Below are 26925 nucleotides of genomic sequence, written 5' to 3'. Positions count from 1 at the left end.
GAATGCATGGATTGTGGCATTTGAAAGTCATTGATCAGGGATTTGACATTTTTGCAAAGAATTCTAGAAACATGAGTCCTCTCTTCCCTGCTCTGAAGCTCGCTGAACACCCTGAAGAGGGGGTTCACTTATTGTATTTTGCCCCTTACCCTTTGCTGTCTCGTAAGGACCTTTCTGTTTTCTTTTTCGATCTTTGGGCTCCCTGTCTTTTGGGTGGGAGTTTCTCTTTATACACAAATTGTGGAACCTCACGGGCTGCCATGGGCTCCTCTTTGATGCACCTCACAGGACAAGTCGTGTGTATACAAGGGTTCCTCACACTGGAGGTGGCAGCTCCATTGCAGCTCAGACTCTATCTCCAAGGCCCTGGTTTCCCACTGGCTCCCAGCTTGCCTTCCCTAGTGCTGGCTCCAGCCAGTGCCCCTGCACCTCTGGGTCCCCCTCAGTGTGGTGACGTCCCTCAGCAGTTCTGGGCTGGCCTCCCCACACCACATTGTCCCTGGGATGAGGGGAGGGCCCCTTGGGAGCTTCTGCCCACGTCAGAATGTTTCTGTCTTCTTTAATGCCCCTCATTGGGTCATGTGACCACTGATGACCAGATAACTCAAGTTTTCTCCAAAGGGAGAAGAGAAATAGATATTGGGAAGGCAAAGAACAAATACCTGATAATTTGAAAAAGACTCCTGTGGGTCTGGCACTTGGCCTATCCCTGTGCCTTTGAACTTGAGAAGAACTGATCTGAAATCTGTTCATTGTTTTTGGGGAAAAGAATTACTCTTTCCTTGAGTTATTGGTCTTGAGCTCAACATTCTCTATTTCAGCATTTTAGATTCTGCTGGAAAAGCTACCTGCCTTCCTCATTGACCTGTTTTCAGTAAAGACAGTATGAGCTCAAAATGGAGCACACTCTGACATTCCGTTGTCATGGCAACCTGAGTGGTAAACATCAGCTTGATGCTGTTTGAAGGGGGTGGCAGGAGTTAGGGATTGGGAGACTGGAGGAAAGCCAAAGATTTGGGGCCCTAGGCTCTGCCCCAGATTCCATAGGGAATGCTCCCTAGAAGGTCCAAGGAAGGTCACTTCGGTCTCCACCAGGGATGTCAGAAGGGAATGAGCTGGAGCGAGCAGTAGGGGTTTGTGTCCAAACCTTCTAACTCCTGTTCGGACCGTCTCTTTAAAGCCACAGTGCTGGGAAGAACTGTCTGTTCCCCGTGCTCCCCTTGTGTTCTCTTTTTTATTCCCCCTTGTGTTCTGCTGGAGCCTCACCACCACCACTGTGCCTCTTGCTAGCACCTCTCCACGGAAACCGCTCCCCCTGCCCCTGCCAGGTCCTCAGAGCTGCTTCTCAGGGATAGCTCCCTCCTTCTAGAGCATGCCCCACCTTGCCTGGCCCTTCTGACTGCACTACCCCCCAACCCCACCCCTCGTCCCAGGATGACCCTCTAAGCCTTCTTTCAGGTTCCTGGGCACCTGCCAGACCTGTGCACTAAGGGGCCTCCTTCTGGGCTCTTCTTCCCACTCTGCAGGCTTCTTTCCCCTTCTTCCAGTGACTTCAGTCCCCCTCTCCCTCCAATAACACCCCCACTTTTGTGCTCAGAGCCCTGTCCTGAGCTTCAGCTTCTGCTTTAGCTCTTCCTCTGTCCTCAGGGGCATGGGGGCTCACAGGTGTTTCAGAATCACTGTGCCCCAAGCAGAGCTCTTCTGCTTCCCTGGCACCTTCTCCCACTCAGTAACTGGCCTGGCCTCACCCCCACCCCATCCCCACCCAGCGCCACTCTGACTCTTCTCTCATGCCCTCTCCCCTTTGCAGTGTCCAGTCCATCTCCACAGCCTGCCAGCATCTCTGGCATCTTCTTCCCATCCCAGCAGCCATTTTGCAGAATAGATTGTGGTGAGTTTGGGGATCAGAGGTGATCAAACAAAAATATGTGACCATGGGATGGCAGCAACCACAAGCTTTATTTGGGCATCACTTGGACAGGTTGCATGTTCAGGAAGTTCCCCACTGCAGGAGACTTCCAGAAACAGAGGCCCCCACCTGGGTAGAAAGAGATCAGTGCTCTTGGGAGAGGAGGGAACTGGTCAGGGAGCTGTGTTTGAGTGCCATCCCTCAGTAGCCCGATGGGAGCCTCTGGGTCAGGGGGCTCTCAAGGTCAGCAGCGGCTGGGGGTCTCTTATACCCCAGGGTTTTTCTTATTCATGGGGAGCATATTTTGGGTGCAGTTTCATGGGGGATGCAAGGCAAGCAGGCTCTAAGTGGCTAAAAATATGCTGATTTGGACTATATTTAAAGCAATTGGATGTGTAAAAAATTGAGTTTGGCACCAGCGATCTTGGAAGGAATGGTCCTAGTCTACTCTGAAGAAGTAAAGAATATAGGGGCTCATTTATATAACAAGGTCGCCCTCTATGACCAGGACCTTTCCATCAGTTTCCATCCTGGTCATTCCTGCTTCTAGTCCATTCTCTATCATTCCAGGGCCATGCTTTGCTGAATTGCATGGAATGGTGCCATGTTCCCATGACGTAAGCCACCTCACTGGCTTCCCTTTGCCCCTGGGATGAAGGCCAGACAGCATTAAGTGGCATCCAGCTGGCTGTGCATGGCCTGGACGTTCCTCTCCAGCCTAATCTGGAGCCCTTTCTCCCTCTCTCTGACACCTGCTGTAGCCTCACTGCCCCCCGTGTCCTTCAGCAGGTCTGTGTCCTCCCACCTCTGCCCTTTGCCTCTGCTGTCTTCCTCTGCCCAGTACCCTCTTTCCCACCCCGTGGCCTGGTTTATTCCATTTGTCCCATGGGCACTGTGTTAGACTACTGCAACAAATGACCACAAAATAACATGAACGTGTCATCTCACAGTTCAGGAGGCCAGAATTCCAAACACGTGGTGCCAGGGGGTTCATTCCTCTCAGAGGCACCGAGGCAGAGCCCATCCCATGCCTCTGTTCCAGCTCCTGGGGCCCTGGGCATTCTTTGGCTTGTGGACATAATCCGTCCCATCTCTGCCTCTGTGTTCACATGGCCATCTCCTCTGTTTTGGTGATAATTCCTCTCCTTTCTCTTAAAAATATACTAATCATTGGATTTAACCTAACATGACCTAATTTCATCTGTCGGGACCCTATTTCCAACTGGGGTCACATTGTGGGGTTGCAGGTGGATGGGAGTTTTGGCAACATTCTTCAACTTGGTCTGCAGGTCCGGGTTTTCCCGGTTCCATCCGATGGCCTTATGTGCCCCTCCTCTGTGCATCCACTGTCACAGCCTTGCTTTTCTTTATGGAATGGCTCACTTATGTTCATGCCCCGGGTGAGACTGAGCCCTGCCAGGACGCGGCTGCCTTGGTCCATTGTGCACCCGATCACTCAGTGAGCACTTGATGCATGAATGGCCATATGCACTTTGTGTTTGTAACCCCCAGAGTTGGTAAAAAAAGCCAAACAGAGGGAAAAGAAACAGACCTCCAGTGTGACAGTGTGAGGAGGTGGGGCCTTTGGGGGTGGTTAGGGCTAGATGAGGCCAGAGGGTAGGACCCCCCATGATGGGATCAGTACAAGAGTTCCTTTGTCCGCTGTGTGAGGAGGACTCGGGGAGAAGCTGGCCATCTCCAAGCAAGGAAGTGGATGCTGGGTGGTGAATTGGTCAGTACCTTGGACTCCTCAGCTCCAAGGAGTGTGAGCAGATAACTGTTGTTTAAGCCACCAGGTCTCCGATATTTGTTACAGCAGCCAGAGCTGACTGAGGCAGATGGGAATGCCTGACTCAGCCCATCTGACACCCACAAAACCTGAGGAGGTGGATCATATTCCTGTCTTCTTCTTTCACATGTTCCTTGTGGGGCTGAGCTGCTTGCCATGGTGACCAGCTGGCCCAAAGGTGGGCTGATTTTCCAGCCATAATCGCCTGCTCTGTAGCCTAGGCTCCACCACCCTGTACTTCTGAGGATGCTAGGAGCGTGGGCTGGGCCTAAGTGGCTTCTGGCTAGATTGAGACTAGCTGCTGGGTTTGTTAATCCCATGGGGACAGTTCTCCCAGTCACTCTGTTGTGGCCACAGGCTGGATTCATCTCTGCCAGGAGGGGCATTTTCACGTCTCCTGCTGCCTGGGGCCCCTCAGCACTCTGGCGTCTGTGAGAGGAGGTGCAGGGGCAGTTCGGCCTGAGAGGGGGATTTCCTCCTGGAGCCAATGCATCTGAAATGAAGGAAAGGCCTTTTCATAAAACCGCCAGATTTCCCTGGCAGGATGCCACCGATCCAGGCCGGAACCATTTCCCGTGTTCTTTGCTGGCTCGGGGGTGAGGCGCTGGGGTGGGCAGGATTGCCAGTGGCCCGCGGGCTATGGGGAGGGGCAAGGTCGCCGCGACCCTCCCCCCCCTCGGGGTGCTCGCTCACCTCCTCCCAGGGCTCCGAGCCCTGGGCGTCCTGGAGGAGGGGGTATGCTGCTCCCCGAAGCCCATCTGCGCTGGGCTTTCTGACTTGCCAACCAGGAGCCCCGCGATGCGGAGCCATCATGCATGTGTAGAGGCGGTCAGTCAGGAAGCAGCAGTGCGCCTTGGCGCGCGTCCCCAGATCGCCCCAAGCCTGGGTTTCCGTCCTGGATTTGGGGAACCGACCACCTGCCGTCACACGGCGGCCACGGCCTCGGCCACTAGGTGGCAGCGTTGCTGCGCACGAGGCGCTGATCCTGCACAGGCGACCGCGGAGGGGCTGGGGTCAGGGGGCAGCCGGGCTGGGGGCAGGCACCCCGCTTGGTCCCCTGCACCTGCCTCTACCTCGCTGGGTGCTGTCCCCTGTGCCCCTCCCTTCCCAAGAGGACTCTGCCCTACACTGAATAAGCTCTGAATTAATCCTGAGAAAAGAGGAGCTGAGAGTTTTTGTTTTGTCCCCACCTGGGACCTCCCAGAGCTCTTGCTAGGAAGCAAGTTTACCCATAACAAGAGCTCCTTGCATAGCCCCCCAGGGCTGGTGTGGGGACGGAGTTCCCACTCCTTCCCTGGTGTTCTTTATGGGTTTCAGCCTGCAGACTTTGGGACATGCTGTCAGTCACAGGCAATCACGGAGCCCTGTTTGCTTTAGGAGAAAGGAGGTGACTGAGTCTGGGCCACCGCAGCCCTGAAGCCAAACAGAAGGAAAAAAGCAGAAGCATTATAGGTTCTAGGAGCCTGCAGAAAGGACAGTGGATAGAGCCTGGACTCCACCCTTTATGCGCTTTGTGACTTTAGGCATGTTTCTTGACATCTATGTGCCTTCCTTTTTTAACCTATAAAGTGGACACAGCACTACAAAATTATTTAATTATATTAAAAATTAATATGAGACTAATACCCTGTCTCACAGAACTGTGTAAAGAATAAATGTGTAAAGACCTAATACACATGAAGCAGGTTAACAGTGTCAAGAGGATTCCTCAGTTATTATTATTATTATTATTGCCAGTATTTCATTCATTGGATAGTACTAATGGCAAACTTGTGATAACCAGTGTTGATATATTCTGTCTCTGAGATTTGGCAACACAAATAACCTGTATCAGGCAAGTTAACGATACATTATTTATCTTTAGTATTACCAGTTCTTAAATGTAGATTCCTCTTCCCTTCTCAATTAAAGTGTTAAGTTCCTCAGAGGCAGACCTCGCCCTCTGCTTGTCTTTTAATCACTGCTCTGCACTCCCTGCACCCCCGACTCCTTTACTTGCTTAATTGTTGTGAGAAATTAATGCAGACAGGAAATAGGCTTTTTTAAAAAAATGGTAGGTGAAGTGGGAATTTCAAGCAACTGAATAGTCAATAGGATTGTGGAAGAAATGTTGAAGGACCCAGAGATCATGCTGTTTAAACTCTTAACCCTTAAAAAAGTATTTTTTTTTTTTTTAATGTTGAGAGAGAGAGAGGGAGCATGAGACAGAGGGAAGGGCAGAGGCAGAGTGAGAATTCTAAGCAGACTCCATGCTCAGCATGGATCCCCTTGTGGAGCTCAATCTCATGACCTTCAGATCATGACCTGAGCTAAAATCAAGAGTCAGACTCTTCACCAACTGAGCCGCCCAGCTGTTTCCCGCCCCCCCCCCAAGAAAGTCTTAAAGATTTATTAAAGCAGATTCTCTAGTACCAGCCACAAAGACCAGACAATTGTTACCTTTCCTCTAGTTACTTTGCATGTTTTTTTTCAATTTTAATTTTTAGTTTGTTTTTATTCATGAGACACACAGAGGGAGGCAGAGACCTAGGCAGGGGGAGAAGAAGGCTCCTCACAGGGAGCCCAATGCGAGACTCAGTCCCTGAACCGGGGTTACGTCCTGAGCCGAAGGTAGATAGATGCTCAACCCCTGAGCGACCCAGGTGTCCCACTTTGCGTGTTTGAAAAGAGTAGTCTTTATTGAAAAAGTTAAGAGAAGGAAAGATATTCCACGAATGATTTTGGATTGACCTGAGCTAGCCTGGGTTAGTAGTGTTTCACTGCATTGTCCAGTGCTTTTTCTGCCTCTCCTGAGGTGGTCGTAGGATTTTAATCTTTCATTCTGTTTATGTGATGTACCATTCATTTTTTTATGGTACAGTACCAGTTTTAAATGCAAATATAAGGGCAATTAACCCATAGGCAGAATCCTTAAAACAACACCAGTCATATTTTGTAGCTCATACTTTCATATGCATTTTGTTCTTTTCACGACCATGGAAATTCTGCACAGAACTAACTCAGCTGTGTCTACTGCACTTGATTAGCACACTGTAGCACTTTGTCATTTTTTTCTGCATTTGAAGAAAGTCCTGGTTTGAAAGGAGAGCATGGCTTTTCTGAGCTGTCAGCGCCCCTGCTAATATGTCTTAGATGCAGCATAGTCATTTTTGCTTGCTTTGGGTCTCACTAATCTCCCCGTGTGGTGGGTCCACTGGAAATCTTGCTCCTGGGGCATCTGGAATGCCGTGTGCAAACAGAGCAGGAAAGGCCAGCAGATGAGCATAGTGTGGGCATGCTTGTGTGCCTGCTTCCTTGTCCCATTACTCTGCACTTACAAAGCACAAGTTTAAAGATAAACTCTTAAGAATTTCAGAGGTGTGGAGTGGGACAACAGAGCATTAAAACAACCATGGGCCTTTCTGAGCTTGGGACCAGGTCTCTGTTTTATCACTGCCTGCTGAGATCACTGTGAAGATTCAGTATTCTAAAATAAACATATCAGCCCTGCAGTGGATGTTATTTTTTTGGGGGGGTCCTGGGTTCAGATTATCCACCTTGTGTTTCAAATGGATTATGTCAGACTCTAAAGGTTAAACTCATTTGTTCTGCATGGTCACTAAAATGTCTGGTTTGTGACCCCAGGTGTATTCCTGATATCTTTTTTCCCAGACCAACATTGTTGAGAGTAGTACTAACAGTAAAGAAATCAGCCTTGACTTAGTTGGAATTGTTCCATTTGGGTAACTGAGTGGATTTTTGTGTTGCTTCATACAAAGAACATCCTCATTCTTCTTGTCAAAATGGTACCCTACTGTTGTTTTGGGGGGACCCCCCCAACCATGTGATACTTTAGCTGGGGCTCATGTAGCTCCAAGCTCTTGGGAAGAGACACAGGACTTTGCCTGCACCAATTGGAACAGGCTATTCCTCTGGCCACAGTCATTGGTTCAGGGATGAGCATGTGACCTGTCAGAGACAAGGAGATGCTCTGCTTGCTTCTTCCTTGCCACATGGTCTTGTTGCATGTGAAGGAAGGAAAATTGAGGCTTGGTGATGCTAATCATGCTGTTATGTGCATATTGAGAATGAAACCAGCTCTGTGAGAGAGAGCAGAGTGAGGGAAGAAAAAATGCATCTTAAAAAATAACTTTTAAGGGGCATCGGGGTAGCTCAGGTGGTTAAGTCTTCTTTCAGCTCAGGTCATGATCACAGAGTCCTGGGATGAAGTCCCACATCAGGCTCCCTTACTCAGCGAGGAGTCTGCTTCTCCCTCTCCCTCTGCCCCTCCCCTTGCTTGTGCGCTCTCCCTCTCGAATAAATAAAATCTTTTTTAAAAACCCAACTTTTAAAATTTACTTTCAGTAAAATTTGCTTTTTGGCATATAGATCTATGAGTTTTTGACACATGTGTAGCTTTGTGTAAGCACCACCACAACCAGGATACAGAGCAGTTCCATCACCTCCTCCCAGTCCTTTAAAAATTTTTGTTTTGTAGTCAGACCTTCCCCAGCCTGTAACTCTTAGCAGTCTGTGACCTATTCTCCATCCCTGTAGTTGAGATTTTTCTAGAATGTCACCTAAGTGAAATCATACAGGAGGTAGCTTTTTGTGATTGCTTTATTTCATTCATGGGCATATGTTTGAAACTTATCCATGTTGTGTATCCATCCTTTGCTTTCCTTTATTGCTGAGTACTATTCCATTCAGTGGATGTACCATTTGTGTATGCACTCTCCAGTTGAAGACATTTGTGAAGATCCATGTCAATGACGTTTCTTAGATGCTGAATCCAGCCAGGCCTGACACTAGCCCACTCCTACACTCCCCAGTTGTGACTGCCATTAAATTCCATTTTTGTTTAGACTTGGTATGGGTTTTCTGTGACCTGAAAGAATCACCTTTTTCCCCCTCTTTTTTCTGAGAGGGAGAGCATGTGAGCACAAGTTGGGGGAGGGGCACAGGGGGAGGGAGAGAGAATCTCTCGCAGACTCCCTGCTGAGCACAGAGTCAGACATGGGGCTCCATCTCATGACCCTGAGATCATGACCTGAGCCAAAATCAAGAGTCAGATGCTTACCTGACTGGGCTACCCAGGTGCCCCAAGAATCACTTTTGATATCAACAATGAGTGGACATTAACAAGACTCAGGTCTGAACAAGTGAGAAGTCCAAAGCAAATGGACTCCACATGTGACATTCCTGTAAATGGAGTTATACAGTAATAAGTCACATGCTAGGTTTCCTTTTGGTGGCCGGGAAGGTTGCAGGAGGTGGCACCCCATTTGACACAGAGGGAAATTGAATCTCAGAGGGATGAAATGACTTGTCTGGGTACATCAGTTGAGCCGGTGGCAGGCCTGGGGGTCCAGCCTGGCTGTCCCTTTGCCTCTAGTGAGCCTCAGCGGCCTCCCTAGCAAACAGGAGCAAAGCTGTCAGCATTACTTAGTGAATTTCCCTTTTTTATTTAAACAATCTCTGAGGTGTCCAATTTAGAATAAATATAAATGGAAATTAGAACAAGGTCATCAACATTTCCTACTGTTTAACAGCTGACGGTGCCTATAGGAGGTCAAAATTACTGTCACTAAGATCTATATAATCCGTTTAATAATGCTCTTTCTACATCTGGTGCCCATGGAAATCTTTCACGTTGGCTTAACAGCCCCTCATTTTATTTCTTTGAACATCTTTCTCCTTTGCGCTAACAAAAGCCCAGTTCACACAAAGGAAGAGACATGTGATTTGTTTTAAATTTTTGGTAGGGGCAGGACCACAACTGTTCAAATTGTTAGTCTAGACACTGTGGTTGTAGAGTGGTATTGCTAGCTGCTCAAGTGAACAAAAATCGGTCATGGCTTAGCACACTAGTTGATTTCTCGCTCATATCCAATTTAGGTGGTCACGGTTGGTAGGCTCTCCTCCAGGCAGAGACTCGGGGGCCCAGGCTCCTTCCAGCTCATGGATCTGCCGTGACTGGGGCCTCAGACTCCTCCTTTTCTCCCTACTGGAAGGTAAAAGATAACAATTTTAGCTTCATAATATGCAACACTTATATTTCCTTGGCCAGTACTGGTGCCCCGGTCACTGGATGCAGGAGAGGCTGGGCAAGTTCCTGGTTGAGCAGCCATATACAATACTATGGTTGGGAAGACTTTTTCTGACAGGTAGCCATTTCTCCCACCAACACGATGCTTCATTGTCTAGACTAAAGCTGCTGTCCCCTTGCTCCCCTGCTCCAATTTCCAGCACTGTTCAATGCTGCCCTCCCCTGCTTGGCTGGTTTCGGGTTTGTGCAGACAAAGCCTGCTCATCGTCACAGTCCTGAGTGCATATGGGGACAATAAAATGATACAGCGTAACTTCCAAAGAAAACAATAATCTTCTATCCCTTTGTGTCTTTGATCTCTGTCCCCAAAGCCAGTGGGGGCCAGCCATTTCTGCTTTCAGTTCTGCTGGTGATTATTTCAATAACTCTACAGAGGTACTATTCTACGCCTGCTCCTTGCATTAACATGTTTAGACAGTAGTGCTCTTTGTATAAGAGAGGAGGATTAAGCTAATGCACACACCTTCCTGCTCTGTTTTCTTACCAGTTAGCATTGTATTTAGCTGCCGGTAACAGAAACCAATGGCCACGGGGGCTTAGGCAAGTAGGAGCTTATTTTTTTTTTTTTTAATTTTTAATTTAATTTTATTTATTTATGATAGGCACACAGTGAGAGAGAGAGAGAGAGAGAGAGGCAGAGACATAGGCAGAGGGAGAAGCAGGCTCCATGCACCAGGAGCCCGACGTGGGATTCGATCCCGGGTCTCCAGGATCGCGCCCTGGGCCAAAGGCAGGTGCTAAACTGCTGTGCCACCCAGGGATCCCAGGAGCTTATTCTATTTAGTTTATTCTTCTATCTCATGTCGTGGCTAGCTCTTTTCTGACTTCCTGCCTTACTTTCTCATTATGTACCTTTGGTCCTCATGTTGCATGGCGGTTGCCCCACCTGCATTCCCTCTCAGGATGAGAGCACCAGCACCCGCCACACTTGGATGTCTGACATTTCTCTCAAGGGTTAATGTAATCTCCTCAGAGAAGGGCTAAGTTTTGACTGGGGATAAGTATTCTCCCTTTACTCAGAGAGGGGACAGTTGGGAGCAGGTCTGCCTGGAGTGGGTGTCCCACCTTCAGCCACTTGTTGTCTTCCATAGACTTGTTGGAATATTTTTGGATAGCCTTCCTTCGTTTCTCAAGATAATAAGTTTATTCCTTTTTTGTACTTTTATGCTTTTATTTCTGTGTGGTTTCTGTGGGAATGCAGGGAAATGTGTTTAAGTGGTAACTTAAAATCAAATTCCATGTCTTTCTTTCTAAAGGAAAAAATGTCAATATTTCTCTTAGTTTGAAAATACATGAAACATATATCAGAAAGTTGAAGGGTGTTCATAACCCCCATATGCAGAGCTTTGCCTCCAGGTAAGAGTCTGCTTGAGTTCTGGCATGGGAGTTGACAAAATGATTCTACAGTTCATGTGGAAGGCAAAAAATGCGCAAGCCTAGCTAATAAAATTTTGATATAAAATAGTAACCCCTGTGTGAATTTACTAGGGCTACCATAACAAAGTACCACAAACTGAGTGGTTTAAAAAACAGGAATTTATTTTGTCACAACTCTGGAAGCTAGATGCCCAAGATCATGGTAGCAGCACGTTGATTTCTTTGAGGCTTCTCTGCTTGTTTTATAGACAGCTTTTCCTGTGTCCTCATACGGTCTTTGCTGTGTGTGTGTGTGTGTGTGTGTGTGTACACATACATGCATATGCGTGTGTGTCCTAGAAGTAGTGTTAGATTAGGGTTTGCCCTGGTGACCTCATTTTAACTTAATTACTTTTATAGACTCCATCCCCAAGTTTTTTGATAACTCTCCTCCACCTCCAAACTGGGAAGTAAAATACAATACTTCTATTGATGATTCAGTGAAAGCTAATTATCTGCTGCCAACAGATTCTCCATTTATGTTATACACCTAGAGACTTTTCAGATGAACTCAAGAGTTAAATGTAATACCTGAAATCCACAAAGAGGGGACATCTGTAATCTCACTACCAGAAAAAGAAAAAAAATATCAAGCTAATTCACGTACCCATCACCCTCTGAGATGAATTAACTTGGTTGTGGTGATTATTTCACAATATATATGTGTTTCAAACCTCCAAAGTGTACATCTTAAATATATACAATTTTTAATTGTCAAATATCCCTCAATAAAGAAGAATTAGATGTAAAAATATAGACACACACCTGTGTCTACATACACCTACCCACAGAAAACTAGGTGAAAGTATCCGTGAGCATGTATTTGATCTTGGGATATGGGGAGAGCTTTCTTGGCATAAAAGCAGTGTTACACATCATGAATGAAAAGGTTAATATTCTGTTATGTTCTAAATATTGTGAATTGGCCTTTTGTCTGTATAGAATATTTGTACCCCCAGATTTTGCCTGAGGATATAATCTCCAGTGTCCTGCCTCTTTCTAAGACCTTGGCTGGTTTGGTAAGGAAGCCTGTTCCTGGAGGGGAGTGGAAGGGTAGGATTCTTTATGATCATAATCTGGATTTTACCTTTCTATCAGACTGGACCTTCCACCAGCTGTCCGCTCTCCTGGCCCACACTCCTTTGTCTTTGTTCTCTGTAGAATGGCTTTTGCTTGATTGTCTGTCATGGCTGCATCCCGCCTTATAGGCAGGAGCACCCAAAGGAAGCATGCTAGTACGCTTGCAGGGTGTTGTAAGGTGCTATCATGTCTCCTCAGGGGCCATTCTGGAGTACCCCACAGAGGAATCTCTCAGAGCCAGGAAAAAGCTTTGCTTCTTGCAAAAGGACAAGAGTCCTTCCATCTTATGGTCAGTGTCCAACTAGTGACCTCATCTTGTGTTTTGAGAGCTGGGCAGTTCAGAGGCACATTGGCAGTTCCTTTGGCTCATGCTCTTATGGTGTAGATGTTGCTTGCTGAGCTGTCCTGTGGCAGCAGACTGTAAGGACCACGAGCTCTGCTTGGAGCTGACCTGCTTGGATGGAATCCTACCTCTGCTGCTTACTAGCTGTGTGATCTCAGGCAGGTCACATAACCCTCGGTGCCTCGGTTTCCCCATCTACAAGCAGGGACAATCATCAAATCCTTCTAACCAAAATAAAGATGAAGAGTTACTACCTGTAAGAAGGTACATCATGAGGATTATGTAAATTGTGATGTTGACAATGATTGCATTGGCCCTTCTCTGTATTTTATGTTTTTCTATCACTATAATTTATAGTCCTATCTAAACCTTAATGAACTTGTTAGCATATGACCCAACACTTGCCCTCAAGGCAATGAATGAGTTAATTTTTAGGTAGACACAAAGCACCTACTGCCTACGGAGTAGTGTGTGTTGTTTGGTTGAGTCACCTAGAGAACACAGAAAAAAATGCACCCTCCCCCGCCCCCCCGCTGAGACCATCTAAATCAAATTGGTGGGGAGGCCCAGGTATGATTTATGTTTCCTACCCTGCATATCTCCTGTGCAACCAGGGTTGAAAATTATCAGCTGTAAGTCAGGGCCATACTTTGCCAGTGTGAGGCAAGATCAGTGAGGGATGTCTGTTGCTGGTGTTTTTCAAAGACTTGGCCACCTGGCCCACTGGAAGGAGAGCCTTCTATGGCTGGCTGTCTATCCCCGAGTTGTCTAGTGTGAATTAGAAGAGATTCAGCTGCAGAAATGTAACAGGCTGTTACCCTTTGGTGGGTGACCAGTAGCCACAAGATTGATAATTAGCTACCAGGTCAGGAGAAACTGAGCCTGTGGGTTGCACCATCTTGGGGCTCGAGACTACAGGTCCTGCCAGTCCTAACCAAGGCACATGTCCAGGAATATTTTTTGTGTACCAGACACAGCAGTGATGTCCATTCATGCACTTGGGGTCACAGAGTCCCTGCCAGGGTTCCTGGTGCCCTGTGCCCTGTAGATTGCTTCATTCTGGGAGGTTCTCTGCTAAAGCCACAGAGCATCCCTCTGGCTTAGCTTGTGCTCTTGCTGAAGCTGTGCTTGATTCTCTTCCTGGCTCAGGAGGAGGGCAGTGATGAAAGCCCTGTTCAGCTGGGCCTCCTGAGACTCCCTCATTTTATGCTCTCAGGACCTACCTCCTTTGGATGGGTGGTGAGTAGTCCTCTAGGAAATCAGCTGACTGAATAGGGGCTCATTAATTCAGGCCACACGGTCTACCTGCCAATGGGACCAAGAATGGTGCCACTAGATGACATTTGGGGACCAGAGGGAGGAGTGAGTGGTAGCTTCTCAAGCCATGGATGTATTTCTCAGCAATACAGTCCCATGGCTTTATAAAATACTCCTAAATTTGGATATCATATTTTGTTGCAATCTGGTTCGAGGACAAAATGAGACCCTGGCAGCCGATGTTTATGGCTTTCCATATAAGCTTTCAGACAAAATTTGTACTGCATTTTGCTTGAGTTATGGTGGGGTGGTGGGACTGTAAACCTCACACTGTTATTTCAGATAAAATGCAGGCTTTGGCCACAATAAACAAGAGAGGAGGCACAGCTTTAAATTTCTTGTAAATCAATTTTTGAGAGGTATAAAATATTGACATAAATGATTTAAAAAATCCACAATGAAAAAAGAGCATACTAAACTCTGCAATATTTTAATTTCCTTTTCCATGATTTTAAATAAGTCAGAATTTAAACCTGGCCTTGCTCTTCCCCTAAATTTTATGAGAAGGTAAAATTTGGACCCACTCTACTTCCCAAATCTGGTCAGCTGGGTGCCCATTTTGCTCTGCACAAGGGTGCTGTCATGTGGCTAAAGGCAGATGTTCCCTTGTTGCCAATTATTTCATGGCATCTAGAATTTAAATTCCTGGTTTGGAGATGGGAAATAAACCAACAAAAAACTAATTTAAATTTCATATGGAATGGCGCTTCTGCATTGCTTGACATTGTCAAAATACAAATTGCCCCTTGGTGGCGGCAGTAGCTAAAACTTTCCTTTAGATGAGGCTAATTCTTCAAAGTCATTTCCCACTCCCCCTCTGTTTTCCACCCAAATCCTACCCAATCCATAGGTTACATCCTGGAAGAAATGTATGTCTGGATCATGGAAGTCAGTATATGGTATGCGTGTTTATGTGGGTAAGCATATATGTTCTACATAATATATATTATGTGCATAATTATAGATTTTAAACAGATTTGGAATAATTTAGAGTTTTGATGTCTGCTTTTTCACTTAATATGTTGTAAACATTTTCTCATGACGCTCCATATTTGTTGAAGTCGTGGTGCTGATGACCACTTAGTGTCCTACACACAGTATGGTTTTCATCATTTACTTAGTCATTTCCCTCTTGATGGGTTTTTAGGTTGTTTTAAGAAGTGTTGCTGTGGTAAACCATGCCTGTGATGAACATACTGGCACACTAATCTCTTTACTGATCTCTGGATTATTATCCTAGCATGATTGCTAGGTGGGGAATTTCTGGGATGGATGTTTTTAGGGGTGTTAATCCTCTGTTCCCTAATTGTTCCATGTTAGATGAGACCTCCTTCAGGGTTTGCCAGCTTCATGGGGCAAGAATCGCATCTGCCTTGTTCCTGTGATAGCCCTACGTGACACAGTGGTGGAAATAAGACAAATGAGTAGTAAATATAGTTAGATGGATAATTAGAAGAGTGGGTGGGTAATAACCCTGCTTCTCCAGTAATTAATCTGAGACAGGACTGGCCATATTGATGACACTTGAAAAGCCCCTCCCTTCTTCTCTCCCTCTCTTCCTTCGTACCTTCCTCACTAACATATAAAAGTATATATATTTAAGGTATAAAAATTGATGCTTTGATACAACTACTCATGTATACATAATCACAACCAAGCTCATTAACATATACATTACATCTGCATTGCTACCGTGTGTGTGTGTGTGTGTGTGTGTGTGTGTGTGTGTGTGTGTGTATCTGTTTAATTTAAAATCTATCCTCGGGGATCCCTGGGTGGCTCAGCGGTTTGGCTCCTGCCTTTGGCCCAGGGTGCGATCCTGGAGTCCCGGGATCAAGTCCCGCGTCGGGCTCCAGCATGAAGCCTGCTTCTCCCTCTGCCTGTGTCTCTGCCTCTCTCTCTCTCTGTGTCTCTCAGGAATAAATAAATAAATAAACAAACAAACAAACAAACAAACAAATAAATAAATCTTAAAAAAAAAATCTATCCTCTTAGCAAATTACAGCATACAACACAGATTTGTTAACCATGTCACATGTTCTACAGTAGATCTCCAGAGATTATTCATCTTGCATGATTGAAATTTTGTACCCTTTGACTAACACCTCCCCACTTCCTCTCCCCAACCCCAGCTCCTGGCCATCACTGCCTATTGTCTGCTTCTAAGGATCTAACTATTTTAGGTTACACATGCTAGTGAGATCACGCAGTGTTTTGTGGAGAAATTGTGTCCTGAACACCTTCTCGGAGAATGGATGCATCCATCCCTACGTGGTTGTATCTTTTCCCCAGTCTCCTTTTTTTTTTTTAAATTAAAAATTTAGTTTATTCATCTGCTATGACACAGTACACAAGACGCAAAGTGTTTCACATTATAGATTTCACTTCCAACTCCTTGGAATGTTCATTTCTTTGGCTAAAAGGAGAGACTAGACATGAGAGGCAGGCAATGCCTAGGCAACTAAAATAAGGATGGGGAGGGGGCTATGCTAATGCCATCTTCACAGGGACTGGCATAAGGGGACTGTTAGTCACAAGCTATTTTCTAGAACTGTTAGCTGGAAACAAAGGGGCATTACTCCTAGACGCTTATGCTGTGGTGGGCTTCCCCACCACACAGGTACAACAGCGCTTTCTGGTAGTCGCCTTTGGTGTCTTGCTGGATGTAGTAGTACAGGGACTTGCCATACTTTCTCTTGAATTCAGACCTAAATTTCAACATGTCCACTTCACTGCAAGAGACAATGATTCTATTTTTTTTAAAGATTTTATTTATTTATTCATGAGAGACACAGAAAGAGAAGCAGAGACACAGGCAGAGGGAGGAGAAGCAGGCTCCATGCAAGGAGCCCGATGCGGGACTCGATCCCAGGAATCCAGGATCACGTTCTGAGCCAAAGGCAGATGCTCAACCACTGAGCCATCCAGGCGTCCCGAGACCATGATTCTACTCAGGACTTTATCATGAGTCCCCTTGTCCTTCATGGAGTCATACAGTCGGTCAGCAAAATACAGGGGCTTGTTCTGAATGCACTGGACCAGGTTCAGGAAAGCATTTCCAGGTCTCCTTTGACCTCCTTCTTGATGCTCTCCAGGATGTCATAAGGGCTGTAGCTCTTATACCTTTCAAATACTTTCTGGAGGTGACACATACTCCTCTCGGTCATGATGCTGATCCACCAAGGCACATCAGTTCCTTTCCTCTTCACTCCAGCATCATAGAGATCCCGGGCATATTGGTCAATCAGCCCATAATCATATTGGTCAATCAATCAAATCAATGATAGAGCTATCCTCTGCTCTTCTACCCTTTGCAAGGGCAACTATCAGCTTGCGGAAGTCACCAGATGTGTCAGAAATTATGTCCTTTTCCAGATTGGTCTTGTACATTTCCTTGTAGACTCTGTTAATTTCCTGAAGTTCTTGAGGGAGTCCTCGTCAGTCCCCAGCCCCTTCATGGAGGCTTTCAATTCAGAAGCATTATACGGAGCAGGTGTTTTCAATAGGCCCAAAATCACGGTCTCCAGGTGGCTGAACAAGGCTGACTTCAGTGCTGATGCAAGTTCATTTTTGGCCCTTCTCTGGTAGGCGAAGGCAACCTCCTGTTTATTGCTGCAGTTGGTCAAAATGTTGAGAATGGTGACCTCACCCACACCTTTGGTCTTGATGGCTGTTTCAGTGTTTGCAGCATCACGCTCAGCATCAAAATTCGTATATGCTTTGACTGACTCGTATGCACTTGGAGGCGTGGAGTGATCACCCTCCAAGCTGAGCTTGCAGAGAATTTAGTGAACAGGAGACATTTTGAAGGAAGGTGGGCGGGCCGGGTGCTGAAAGCTGCGAGCGTCCCCAGTTGTAGAGCCTCCCCAGTCTCCTAATTACAATTTTGTCATCCTTTGGGCAAGGAAAGCTCACCAAGCACAGGCCTGAAAAGGGGTCCCCAAATTAAATCAACAGAAAAGTATATTTTGCGAATCTGTAATGGCTGCAATAAAAAAAGTTACCAGGAGTTAGAGTCTATGGAGTGGTATTTGTTTGCCTTTTGTTTACCCCCAGTGCTACATTTTAAACACTGCTGCCTGGTTGCATTTCTTCTTGCACTGGCTCTAGGGTTGGAGATTTATTATTTTAGGGCAGAGAAGAAGCCCTGTCTGTTCTTGGCCTGGTTCCTGGTGGCCTCTCTTAAGTTTGAAAAAGCTGGTTGGAAGTCTGTGTTTTCCCACTGAAAGAAACACACACACACACACACACACACACATAGGTATACATACACACATATACATGTTTATGTATATATTTTAATTACAAAATAATACATAGTGGTAACAAATTTAAAGAAAGTAGAAATCTAGATGTCAAAACTCTTTCTCTTTGGTTCTGTAGACACACAAACATGTATATACATTTACACACACAGACAAACACATATGGAATCTTAAAAAAATCCAAGTAGGATCATGAGGATACATTTATAATTTTTTATACTTAATGAGTGACATATTGTGGACATTTTTTTTTTTATTGTGGACATTTTTAAAGTATGTCCTTGTATGTAACTCTACCTTATTTTTCTTATACCTGCCTGTTTTTCCACTGTAAAAATTTGTGGTTTATCTAGTTTCCTGTTGATAAACCTTTAGAATGTTTTCAACTAATAAATAGTAATAATAGTAACAATAGCAGGTAAAGACTGAGATTTATGTGTGTTAGCAGTATTCTGAGTGCTTCATAATTACTAACTCATTAAGGCTTAATCCAACAATGCAGAACTTGTATTTACATCTTGCATATTTACGAGGACATTTGAGACACAGAGGGGTTAAACTAATTTGCACAAGTGGCTCAGTTAGGAAGAGGCAGAGGTGGGATTCAGATCCAGGCCTCTGGCTCCAGCACATGTGCTCCTAAGTTTGTTTGTGGGAAATGCAAAATGCTGCTGCAATGAACATCCTTGCAGATAAATCAACCTCTGCGCAGTCCCACTAGGTTTTCAGAAGGAGAGCTTTCTAGAAGTGGGAACGCTGAGCCATAGTTTCACCCTCATTTCAGTAAGAATTATGGAGATGTCTGAATGTTCACGTAGATGCTGCATCTTGGGTGGATGAGTAGAAGTGTAACTATCAAATGATGAAGTGGTAGCATGGCCTATATAATGGCATGATACTGGCTTGGGTGGGCTTTTGCAGGTTCACAACCTCCTCTCTGTGGGGTGACCTAACAAAGAGGCTGTGATCCTCTGGGCCTGGGTCTTTGGAGAGTAAGAGGAGGCGATGTTTTCCCTTGGGTGGAGAGGGGGGAGACTATGCAGCCACAGTCTATTGGATCAGTGGTACGTGAGCTCCTTCCCACTCGACACTGGCTGTTTTGGATGATTCCTGAAGAACCCTGTGCTGAGGCTAGGGGAGGCCCCGTGGGCCGGGGGTGGTTTGCTGGAGCAGTGGGTGTAGACTGCACTGTTGTTTCCTGGCTTCTCAGGGCCCGGCCTTTATTCTTCCTTTCCTTTCCTTTCTTGCACAGAGACGGAGAGCCGAGGCATTGTGGATAGCCTGCAGAGGTTTTCCTCGCTCCCTGCCTATCTGCCCACAAGCTTCCACATTGCTGATGCAGAGGAGGCCTTCTTCCTTAAAGAAGCCAACCAGGACGTCACAAGGAACTCCAGTCTGCAGGCCCGGGTGGAGTCCTTCTTTATCTACCGGGCCAGGAACCCCCCAACCATCAATGCCAGCTATGGCCCATTTTCAGCAGAGAAGACAATCCCCCAGGAGTTCATGTTGACTTCTGCATCCTTTGGAAACATGGAGAAGTTTCCGTTCAACTGGAAGCTGAAATCCCACATCCTTGACAGCTCCATCTACTCCAACAGACCCAAAGTGCAGACCTTGTTTTACATCACGGGGATGGACTGGGACGACAGTGACCCTGAGGAAAACCTACCGTGCGTCAAGATGTTTGCTTTCCCTGAGGCCAGGGAGGTGGCTGCCAGCTGTCGGCTACGAGGGGATCCAGGGCTGTGTGTGGCTGAGCTGGAGCTGCTGCCCGAGTGGTTCAGCTCGGGGCTGGACCTAGAGCCTGAGGAGGAGATCCCGGCCCTGCTGGGGGGCACTGCCATGGAGCTCTTCTTCACGCTCTACCCGGCTGACCAGGCTGGCCAGTGTCCACTGGAGGAGGATGGCAAGTGGGAGAACAACATCCACTCAGGCCAGGACAGCCCCCAGCAGGTGTCTCCACCCCGGGAAAGGATTGGGAGTGTGGTAGTCTACCCGACTCAAGACGATCTGAAGTGGTCGCTGGTGAACCTGGATGAGAACGTGGTCATCTCAGTACCCCTGAACCTTGTCCGGGAAGGGGACACGGCCACCTTTCTGGTCTCTCTGGCCAGCGGCTCTATGGCAGACCACTTCACTCTGAGGTAAGTGGCTTTGGTGGGTGGGATGGAACGGAAGCCAACTTTTGGTCATCAGTGAATTGCCAGTTAAAACGTGGTGTTACTAATCTGCTGAGTATCCAGCATAGTGAGGAAATTGACCAACACAGAATAGAGACCCTGTGAGAGGACAAAGTGAAGCAGGATCTGAGGGCGTGGGCCTGGCATCTATGTTCTCTAGAAGCCAGGATTAATAACAAGTGCTCTGAGAGCAGCATGTCAGGCCGGCAGGTGACACTCTGAACCTATCACTGCCTGCCTTGACTCGCTGCCTCTAAGTGGAAACTTTGTAAATGAGTTCCACTTTCCAACTGCAGGAAAGAGCTTCCCGAGGCATCTCCAACCTCTCAGGTTTTCATCAAAGTGAACAATCAGTAAAGAATCCTTTAGTAGATTAAACCAGTCTCTGTATGATGAAGACGCAGTTTGAGGATTGAAAAACGTGGGTAGCTTCTTTGCTCGGGGGACAAACCTGTCTCTAGCTGATTTTGCTCACAGAGCTTCGTGAACAGCAGTAGGATGCAGCAGCGGCTCTGCCAGTCCCAGCTGTGTGCCGTGGGGTGAGTCGTCTAACCTCTCTGGACTTCTGTTCCCTCACTGGTGGATGGGGATAACGATGGGCTGTGTGTCTCAGGGTTGCTGTGAAGATTCAAGTTGGTAAAGGTCTTGGAACAGAGTCCTCACTGAGTTAGCCTGTGGTGCTTTGCCTGGTACTCAGATACCAAGGTGGGTGCAACAGAAGTGAGAAATGGGATCCTTCTAATTCTGATGGAGGCTGACGTGCGGATCATGCCTGTCTGGAGGTGTGCTCCTTCGGGCCTGCAGTAGGATCCTGAGGCTTTGGCAGATCCCAGGTGGGCTTATTAGCCTGCAGGAAGCCCACTGTCTGTTTGGAGTCTCCTGAGTTAGTTTTGGTGATAACTGAGTCAGAACTTAGTGTGGCCCCAGCCCTGTGCTAGTCATTGCAGTGCTGGGGCTGGTTTGGTCTAAAGCCCAGTTGTTGCTCTGTAGAGATTCCTTCAGCCCAAGGCAGCATCAGATGCTTGCGCCACACCAAGCATGGCAAAGGTATGGATTCTGCACTCGTACCACTGAAAGTGCCTCCTGCCCCTACAGACATTGCTAGTCGTCTACAGCACACCTGCCCGCCCTCTGCCGTGGCCGACGCTGCTAATCGATTGCAGCACGTCCGCATTCCCTCTGTGTGCCTCGGCAGGGCAGACATGGTTCAGCGGCTACAGCACGGAGCCCAGGACTCCTGGCCGACCCTACAAGTCCATGTGAGCTGGAGTGGTTGTCACTTATTCGCCAGGCTTGGCGTGGGGGAAACATCGCTGGTGAGAAGCCTGAGGGAAGGGAGATCAGATGGGTCAGCCGGTCAGGGAGGCGTGGGGCCGGGCCAGGGAAATGGCACACAGGTACTAGCTAGCTTTCACCGAGGACTGAGGATGGGCCAGGCACGTTCTGAGTTGCTCACGTGCATGAAGTCACGGAATGCTGACGGCTCGAGGAGGGGAGCACTTGCTATCACCCCTATTCCGCTGAGGCGCAGAGGGGTGAGTAGCTTGCCCGAGGTCACACAGCGCGGGCCGGGGGGCCTGGACAGGCTCCGGGGCCCCTCCTTCCCGGCTGCTGCCCCCAGGAGTGCACCTCCTCCAGCCGTGCGGGAGGACACTGGGTGGGGGTGCCCCGAGGGGCAGAAACCCTCGGTTCCGCAGATTCCCGCAGAAGCTGCCGTGTGATCTGGAATGGGCCTGGGCCGTCAGGGGATCCGCCCTGGGAGTTCAGCTCTGGGGGAAGAGGGGCCGCTGAGCGTGGGTATCCGCGAGGCGGGCTTCACTCTCCGCAGGGCTTGGATGCCGCGGCGTGCGGGGGCGCGGCGTGGGGAGGGCCGTGGGGGCCGCGGCGTGGGGAGGGACGACACACCTTTGTTCAAACTTCAGTTGTGGCGCCTTGGTGCTGCCCCGGGGGAGAAGCTTCCAGCCTGGAGTCTGCGGACTGTGGGCCACGCGGCCATCCCGACCGCGAGCGTGCGTGCGTGCGTGCGTGCGTGGTGCGTGCGTGCGTGGTGCGTGCGTGTACGTGCCCCTGCATACGTGTGCGCGCGTGCGTGCTGGCGGCCCTGGCGCCCCCGGTGTGCGCGAGAGCGAGGGCGAGCGTCCACGGTGGTTCTCGGCTCGTTGGAAGCCCCGGCGCCCCGGCCTGGCTGCCGCCCAGCTGCCCGCTGTCCCCGGCCCTCGCTGGCACCTCGCACCTGCCCCCTTCTCCTGGCCACGCGCGGGCCCCCGGCGGCGCCGTGCTGCACGCAGGGCTGGCTGCTGCGCCCGAGGGCGGTGATCCGCGGTGTGGAGAGGGCGCGGGCCCCCGGGCCCCCGGACCCCCGGGCCCCCGGGCAGGGTCGCCGCCGCCCCCGTTCGCAGCCCGCGTGAGTGCGCCTGGCGCCGCTCGGCGGGCGCGGGGCCTCCTGGTAGCGGCTGTCTCGGTGCCGGAGGTGCCAGCTGATGCTGCGAATGGACTCTGCGCTGTTTTTGTTTTGTTTTAATGAGAACATTATCTGTTTATGTGACTTTGTTTATTTTCTTAGCGTGAGCGTGAGCAGGGGTGGGGGGAGGGGGAGAGGAAATGTTAAGTAGACACACGCCCAGTGCGGGCTCGGCGCTCCCAGCCCTGGGTCGCGGCGCGCACAGCCCCGAGGTCAGGACCGGGGCATGTCCGGAGCCCAGGAGCCCCTCACACTTCCCGGTTTTATATGCAGGTGTGCCAGGCTCCGTGTTACCCATCACAGACACTCTTCAAAGTGTCATTCAGATCCGTTCTGTGAAAGTGGAAACAAACCTGGAAAGGTTAGGGGTTTCTTGCTGAGGTCACGCGGCGGGCAGCGCTGGTTTGGGGCCCAGGTTTGCATTCGGGGATCAGAAACTCCCATTTGAAACCCCTCCTCTGGACTGTTCTGCGTGTCTGGATGGGGACTGATCTCTACGACCTTTCTGGGTCAGCGTCTAGTTACCTCTCTTAATGCTTTCCTAGGTAGGACTTCTCCTTATCATGTGTTATTTCATGGCCAGAGAAAAATGCACTGAAATTGTGGATCACCCAAATGAGAACAAACAACGGCTGTCTAGTCAGAGCTTGCTACCAGGGGGAGTCCATCACCATTGCTTGTGTTTGGCAGAGACTCAAGGGTGGGCAGGAGTGGGAGAGCTTATAGTGGAAAACCAGGTCCGCGTGGGTGGGAGGGTGCTGGCATAGGGAGACCAAAGGCAGGTTAACCAGAAGTGAGCATCTTACCTGACGGCTTTTCCTGCCTGGCCCTGAGTTGGAAGCAGAGACGATAAGAAGGGCCGCTGGCAGTCATGCACCAAATTCAGACCTTTCTGGGCTGACGACTGCAGAGGCTGTGGTCTGGCTCTTTGTCCTGATTGCTGCAAGGTGGTGGGTCGGAGTTTTATTATCACATTTGGTCTGGCAATTGTCCATTTGTATATTACTGTCTCTCAAAATGAAACGCTGTTTTTAGGTCTAGGGAAATGTGTTATTTCCGAATATAACTGATTGTTTTAATCATATCTTTTATGAATGAAATGTGACATATTTCATCCTGGCTCAGATGAAGCTCTGGATCAAAGCGTGGATGTGCACGAGATTTGCTGAGATCTAATTTCAGAGCTGAAGACGTATGGAAAGGGGACAGATGTGTGTGTTTTCACGTGTCACGTTGCTATTTCAGACTGCATATTGTGTTGGGGCCAGTTTGAACAAAAGTTGAGTTGATTATTCTCTAATATTGAAATAGTTTCTGTTAAACATTAGTATCTAAGTCTACCCATGCATTGAAAAGCCTTTCGGCAAAGGGGTAGTAAAGTGTTTGGAGGGGTTGAGAGCTGCTGTCCAGGCCATGCTAGGCTGGACTCAGGTAGATCTTTGTTAGACTTCCAGGAAAGTTTGAAATACTGTGAAATTTCCCTACTCCAAATATAAAGTCCCTGAGGCTCAGAGAGATTCTGGAAAACTTTATGCCTGATTTGTAAAAACAGCTCTCTCTCAGCTTGCACAGAGAGCCTTTTGGGCCGACCTCCCATCCTCTTATAAGCAGGGGAGCCTGGGGGTTAAGATTATGGACTCTGGAGCCACTCTGCCAGTGTTCAAATCCTGCCTCTGCCACATGCCGACTGTGTGACCTTGGGTAAGTTACTTAATCTCTCTGTGACATCGTTCCCTGTCTACAGACCTGGACACTATATACTCTAAGTGATTATGATGGATCAACTTTGTGCTCAGACAGGTTCTTCCATTTCTTCCTTCTTTCTCCCTCCTTCCCTCCCCTTCTTTCTTTTTTAGAGGGTGATGGGGGCAGAGAGAGGGAGAGAGTCTTAAGCAGGTTCCCTGCTCAGCATGGACCCCAGTGTGGGCTCAATCTCACAACCCTGAGATCATGACCTGACCCAGAATCAAGAGTCGGACCCTTAACTGACTGACCCACCCAGGCACCCTCTTCTGTTTCATTTGGTAGCAACCTCATCATTCTGGTTGCTCAGCCCAAGCACCTAATGACTGTGATTGGCTTTTCTCATTCTCTGATACCCAACATATGAATGACAGCAGACCCTGGGGCTCTTCCTTTCAAATATCCAGAATCAAACTTCCTCCATTGCTGTTACCCAGGTACAAGCCAGGGTTCTCTCTCTACAAGAGCCTCCCCACCTCTTCCCTTGCCCCCTGAAGTCTCTGAGCAAAAGCCAAGAGTCCTTCCACTGGCTTGCAGGCCCTGCATGGCCTGGCTCTGTCATCTCCTTGTGCTCATCTGTTACGATTCTCCTACTCTAGCAGTAGTAGCCACCAGTGTTCTAAAGCACCCGCCCCCCCCCCCCCCCATTAACACTGGACTCCTGTCCCATTACCCCTTGCCTTGCTCTGATTTCTGAACATGTATTTTTGTCAGTGACATGATATTATTAATGGTTGACCTCTTCCTGCTAGAATGTGAAGTCTGTGAGGCAGAGACTTTTGTGTCCTTGGATGTGTCTTAAGGCATCTAGCACAGTGCCTGGCACATAGTAAGTCTTAGTAAACATTTGTTGGATGAATGAATGAATTTGAAGGCATTGTTCTTTGAAAAAGAGTCTAAGTTGTCAGGACTATATGAATTCATGGTGCAAATATATGAGTTTCATAAATATTGAAGGTTGGGACACTCTGAGGCTCCAGTTCTAGTAAGAGAGTCCTCTTGACTATAACATGAGAACTGATTCATCATTTCTAATTACACATGGGCTATGTCAGTATGTTCTGAACTTCAGTAATACACGCACCACCTTTGGGCTCTTTTTGTCATGTTAGATGCCACTGTGTCCTCCCTTTGTAAGTCAAGTCATATCCGTGTGCCTTCCTGTGCTTTTTATTTACTGTTTTTCTTTAAATCAAGTCACTTTTACAAAATGTACATAAATATGTTTAAAAGGGAAAGCTAACATTTGATACCATGAATAGAAACCAATATAACTTGCTTGCATGAAAGGGTATGTTAAAAATAAATTACAGTAACAACAACAAAATAGTACTAAGTTCTAAGTATCCTGCACCTGCAGACAGCCATGAACATGCAGCCTGATCTCTTTTGAGAAAGGAGTTGAGCACGTGCTGTATTGAGTGAGTTCACACTCCCTCATGTTCAAATTCAAGTTCACATTCTCAATGGAGGGAGACCATAAACAAGCAATGGGCAAAGTCATACATAATTGAAACCCGTGCTAAGTGCCATGATGGAAGCAAACAGAATGCAGTGCATTTAAATTTCATTTATTTTTAAAACCTTTTGTTTTGGAATAATTTTAGACTTGGGAAAAATTACAAAAACTGCCGTTTCCCCTAAAGCTAACATCACACACAATTGCAGCAGGAATATCAAAACCAGAAAGTTAACATTGGTATAAATTATTAATCAATCTACAGCATTACTAAAAACTTCTAGTTGTTCTCATAATGTCCTTTTTCTGCTTCAGGATCCAGTCCAGGATCCCACGTTAAACAGAGGTGTCATATCTCCTTAGTGTGCTGAATTCTGCTCCTTAGTCTTTTTTTTTTTCCTTTTTCATGACCTGATACTTTTGAAGCATACTGGCCAGTTACTTTTGAGAGTGTTCTTCAGTTTGGGATCGTCTAAGACTTTCTCGTGATTAGGTTGAGGATGTGCCTATTTGGCAGAAAAGCCAACAAAGTGCCATGTCCTCAGAGTGTCATATTGGAGGCGTGTGATAATTGTTATGTCTTATTCCCAGTGATGCTGACTTTTGGTTACTTAGCTGAAGTGATGTTTTTCCAATTTCTCCACTGGAAATTTGCCTCCCCTCCTCCCCACCTCCCTGTAATTAGGAATAATAATATCTGGAAAGGTACTTTGAGACTATGCAAATATCCTTCCTTCCATTGTATTTTCTTCATAAATTTTAGTGTCCATCAATGAATCTTGCTTAGAATGTGGCAGTTTTTGTAAAGACTTATTTTTGTGTTCATTTATTTTTTAAAGTAAGCTCTGTGTTCATTATGGGGCTCGAACTCATGA

The 26925-nt window shown here is 47.6% G+C and overlaps 1 protein-coding gene, 1 long non-coding RNA gene and 1 pseudogene across 5 annotated transcripts in view; 1 reads left to right on the top strand and 2 right to left on the bottom strand.

Annotated features, from left to right (window-relative positions):
• TMEM132B (transmembrane protein 132B) overlaps positions 1-26925 on the top strand; it is a 409478-nt gene that overhangs the window by 168911 nt on the left and 213642 nt on the right. Inside the window, exons 1-4 of one of the 4 annotated variants that reach the window (XM_038574742.1) lie at positions 942-1133; positions 1811-1891; positions 3726-3876; positions 19460-20351. In XM_038574742.1, the coding sequence (XP_038430670.1) occupies positions 3855-3876; positions 19460-20351 (914 nt within the window). In that variant the 5' untranslated portion in view covers positions 942-1133; positions 1811-1891; positions 3726-3854. Of the gene's footprint in view, positions 1-941; positions 1134-1810; positions 1892-3705; positions 3877-14828; positions 14860-19459; positions 20352-26925 lie in introns of those variants that run through there. The other 3 variants (XM_038574741.1, XM_038574740.1, XM_038574739.1) reach the window with 3 other exon arrangements.
• LOC111092684 lies at positions 9119-22416 on the bottom strand. Its single transcript, XR_005379087.1, has 2 exons — positions 22293-22416; positions 9119-9684 (listed from the first exon to the last, which is right to left on the bottom strand). It is a non-coding gene; the product is annotated as an uncharacterized LOC111092684 (long non-coding RNA).
• Positions 16326-17760, bottom strand: LOC100688042 (annotated as a pseudogene).

The sequence above is a fragment of the Canis lupus genome, chromosome 26, assembly GCF_011100685.1.
Source record: "Canis lupus familiaris isolate Mischka breed German Shepherd chromosome 26, alternate assembly UU_Cfam_GSD_1.0, whole genome shotgun sequence".
NCBI lineage: Eukaryota > Metazoa > Chordata > Mammalia > Carnivora > Canidae > Canis > Canis lupus.
The sequence above is the reverse complement of the archived record's forward strand: the minus strand, read 5'-3'. Positions and strand labels throughout refer to the sequence as shown.